Source organism: Pygoscelis adeliae, unplaced genomic scaffold (assembly GCF_000699105.1).
Source record: "Pygoscelis adeliae isolate BGI_AS28 unplaced genomic scaffold, ASM69910v1 Scaffold171, whole genome shotgun sequence".
Taxonomy (NCBI): domain Eukaryota; kingdom Metazoa; phylum Chordata; class Aves; order Sphenisciformes; family Spheniscidae; genus Pygoscelis; species Pygoscelis adeliae.
In genome coordinates, this window is record NW_008824186.1 from 7061541 (window position 1) to 7065614 (window position 4074).

The following is a 4074-nucleotide window of genomic DNA, read 5'->3' on the forward strand; positions in this document are numbered from 1 at the left end:
CTTTCCCTGTAAGCAGATGTCCTAAACGTGAGGTCAAGTTGCTCTCTGTCCTTATTCTGTACATGCAACTGAATTTTGTGTTATGCAGTGCAAGGAGGACCAACTTCAACAGGATTAAGAGCAACTCCCTAAAATACTCCCAGAACATCCTGTGGCTTGTTGATTATTAAACCCTCCAGAGATATGATAGGAGTTTGAATTCCCTCGTGTTGAAATGGAAACTGAACTCGGATATCCCACCTTCTGAGTGAACCCTCTAACCGCTAAGCAGTTGTACAAAAGCAATGCTTCTCTGCCACTTGTGTTGAAAGTAGCCTGATATCACCTTGGGTTTTGATGGAAATAACATGCCTTATGCCAAGAGAGAGTTCGGGGCTGCAAATTCCAAGTTCAGCCTCAGCAAGCAATACAGCACAAATTAAATAGATTTCAGTCATTTTTATTTCTCCTCTTCGGTTTTTGATCCAAGTGTCACAATCTCTTTTTAATTCTCCCTCCACCCACACAGGAGGATATTATGTCCTTCCCCATGGGCTGCAAACTCCATGCAGGGACCGAGATCTACAAAAGATAGGTGCTAAAGCGTTTGTATCAAGTCCTACTTGTGGATCTAAACTCTAAATGCCGTGCATGATAAGAACATAACTTCCCTCCCTCACAGGGGATGCTAGGTGCCTGCACAGTAAAATGGTGAGGGCCCCACTGGTGCTTAAGATAAAATACCCAGAGAAGCAAGTGATCACCCCCATAGGACATATCTACGATTCTTGAGCTATTTAGTCCTAGTGCAGCGTTTAAGACTAAACCTTACTAGGCTCATTATCAGAAAGCACTTCTATACCTGAATGTAGCTGAAGGTTTTCCAAGATAAAAATGCTTCAGCTGCTGACATAGCATCTGCCAGCTGTCCATCCATCCCGTTCCTCCTCCCTTGGGAGGGAGGGACGGTAGAAAAAGAAAAGAACATTGCCCTTGATACAACCGATCTGGAAAAATCTCCCTTTAGATATAGACCGACGTTCCAAATTACTACCTTGAATGGCAAAAATCCACATGCTTATGTGGGCAGAGGGATCAAAGCTAGATCAATAAGAATAACAAAAAAGGATTGTGTTTATTCAAGATAATGGAGAGTAAAACAAACCTCACTGGTTCACACCTTAAAAGGTGCTGGTCATCTGCTAAGACTGTTACCCAAATGGGGTTACTGAGAATGACAAAGCTCAGGATTTCTTCCGCTGCTGAAGTTATTCAAAATTCAAAATTATCTGAAATTCCTTTGGCCAAAATCACTCCCCATTTAAATATAACAAGTTAGCATGAAGACCCTTTCATCATGAGGATATTAAAAAAAGGGGGTTGTTCCACCTCTGTGTAAGGGTTAAAACCACCATAGTATTCCCCCTCCTGCTGCAAATGGCTACCACTGGCAGGATCTCTCTGATTATAATCTATTATAAGATGAGAAAGTATTTATGAATAACAATCACTTTTGCAGGAATATAAATTTCTATGCAGAAACCAAGGCATGTCTGAGAGAAAGAGCAGTATATAACGAGATTTTGCTGACATTTCATAATCACAAGGACAGATTCTAGCACAAGGAAAAAGAGTACTTCTTCCTCTCTTAAGAACAAGATGCGATGCGCAGGTCGGTCTGTCCGCTGCCACCACCCTGCCACCAATACTTGTCTGTCTCCTCTTCCTGCTCTCAGTCCCTCAGAAACCGCTACACTCATATTTGCCTGGCCTGAGCAGCTCGAGACATCACCCTGTCTACCAGCAATGAAAGTGCAGCATATCCTAAAATTCAGGGCACGGGGCCAAACACACCCAATCAGTAGTTGCACTTGTCTTAAGAGAATAGGGTTACGAGGCCATAGATTTCAAAAGCTAGACGGTAGGGATGACCCATTTTTCCTTGAAGAAGGAAAAGAAAAAAAAAAAGGTAACTATCTGTCATCATTTCCCTATCCCAGTGTAACGGTATCACCTTCTGCTGGGCTCAGATATCGGTAGAAGCAGCTTGTAATGTATATGGCTGTTGCCAAAATACATCACGCTGCTATACGGCAATCTCTATACAACGTTAATCAATTCTGCTTGCTGCAGCAGACCATCTGCTTTGCTCACACCGTAGTACACTAACACGTACTATCTGCTTACGCTGCTGTCGAGCACACTGGGGCATCAGCAGTACAAGGCAATCCGAGCCATGCTGAAAACATTACTATGCTGACAAAAATTCAACGAGCTGAAGAACGTACATTTCTCCTCCCTATAAAGGAAGCAGCATATATAAAAATATGCTAGAAAACTGACACACATTAAAGGGAAATCTAAAGAATGCATATTGATAATGTGCTGCACCTAATGATGTCATGCACATATAGCATTAAAACAGACAATTCCACTTGAGTATTCATTTCCTACATAATCTATTGAATTTAGCTGCACTGAGAGTAACATGCATATTGTAATTTAACATCAAGCACTGCCTCCCATTCACTCCCCACACAACTACAAACACAGAATGTTCACGCGACTAATGCTCCAGTACAGTACATGACCAAACACAGAACACATTCATGACAACCAGCAATCTTTCCCCATCCCAGGCACACAACCCAGCCATTACAATGAGCATCTACAGAAAGAACACAAAGAACACACCCCGTAAACACCACCTCTACCATCTCCCTTCCACAAATCCCACAAGTTCAAGCAAAGGCAATAGAGAAGGCAACACAGGCAAACAGCACACACAGCACCATCCCTCACCACCCCACCATCAGCTCCACCATGCTGACAAAATTACAAAGCCATCCCTTGGTAACACATGCTACTATGCGGAATATAAAACATCCCACCACTGGAGACAGATGTTATTACACACACCCCCCCCTTCTCTCACTGCTGTTCACACCACTATCTGCCTCAGAAAACCTGCTGCACACACTCAATATAGAAATAAATTCTCGCATACACCTCCCCAACATTTGGTGCCTTCTAACCTGTGTGTCAAATCCATTTTCTACCGAGCTGCTCTTCCTTGGTGGGAGTCCTTCCCCGGTGTTTTCTTGTCCATTAGGAGATTTGAGAGGAATCTGGCTGGAATACAATGGCTTCGTCACCTCCACCTTGTTCCCAAACTTCAGGTAACAGGGCTGCGGGATGGTCCTGGCTGTTGGGACATGCAGGATTGGAGCAGCGCTGTGTACGGGTTTAGGTAGTCCCGATTTCATTTTGGAGGCTACCAGGATGGCTGGCATTTTCTCTTTCTGCTTTCCTAACACGTTTCTGTCAGCAGCAGCAACAGCAGAGACAGCAGGCAGGGAGAGAGAAAAGGACACGTTGAGGAAACTGCTCTACACTAAAGCAGCCTGGTTTACTGCAGGGATCTCCAAAATCAGCTTAGAATTTAAAACCAACCAAAAAAAAAAAAAAGAAAAAAAAAAAGAAAAAAAAAACACAAAACCACTTTCAGCCTAAAATATCTCCCAGCTTTATGCCAGCCTTCCACCTGTTTCCTCTGATTTTATTTTCAGTTCTTCACCACTGTCCTCCTTCCTATTTCTGCTGTTATTTAACTTGCTCCTTCCTTTCTCTGGCTGACTCCTGTAATTTTCGTCCCTGGAAATGGGAGACTTTCACTCCATTATCTTGTCACCGCATCTCCAAAGTGAGGCAGCCTTTTGGAATAAGAAAAAAAGGAACCTGCTGCTGCATATGCTTCCCCTTCCGTATGCACTAGAGAGCGAGCGAGTGAGCGAGCAGGATTTCCAGCTTAGGATGTCTTTCTTCAGTCTTAGCCAAGAAGCAGATGTAGCTCAGTGTGTTAATGACTGATGCCCTTGGATACGAGCCTTAGAGAATCAAGCTTCTTAAGCCTTAATAGCTGTGAACAGGACAACGATGCTGGAGCAGAAGGAGAAACGTCCACTGACGGCAATTTTAAATAAAAACACGCCAGTGGCCACAAAATTTCCCGGCTCCCCCAGTGCTGATCATGAAAACCTGGAGGGGGGGGGAAGGAAAAAAAAATAAATAAAAAAATCATTCGGCTGTCAGACG

At 43.5% G+C, this 4074-nt stretch overlaps 1 protein-coding gene across 1 annotated transcript in view; it reads right to left on the reverse strand.

Annotated features, from left to right (window-relative positions):
* Positions 1-3411, reverse strand: part of NAV2 (neuron navigator 2) — a 242657-nt gene extending 239246 nt beyond the window's left edge. Inside the window, 1 exon segment of the mRNA XM_009334531.1 lies at positions 3015-3411. Coding sequence (XP_009332806.1) covers positions 3015-3272 — 258 coding nt within the window. The 5' untranslated portion in view covers positions 3273-3411.
* Positions 3412-4074: the final 663 nt, after the last annotated feature.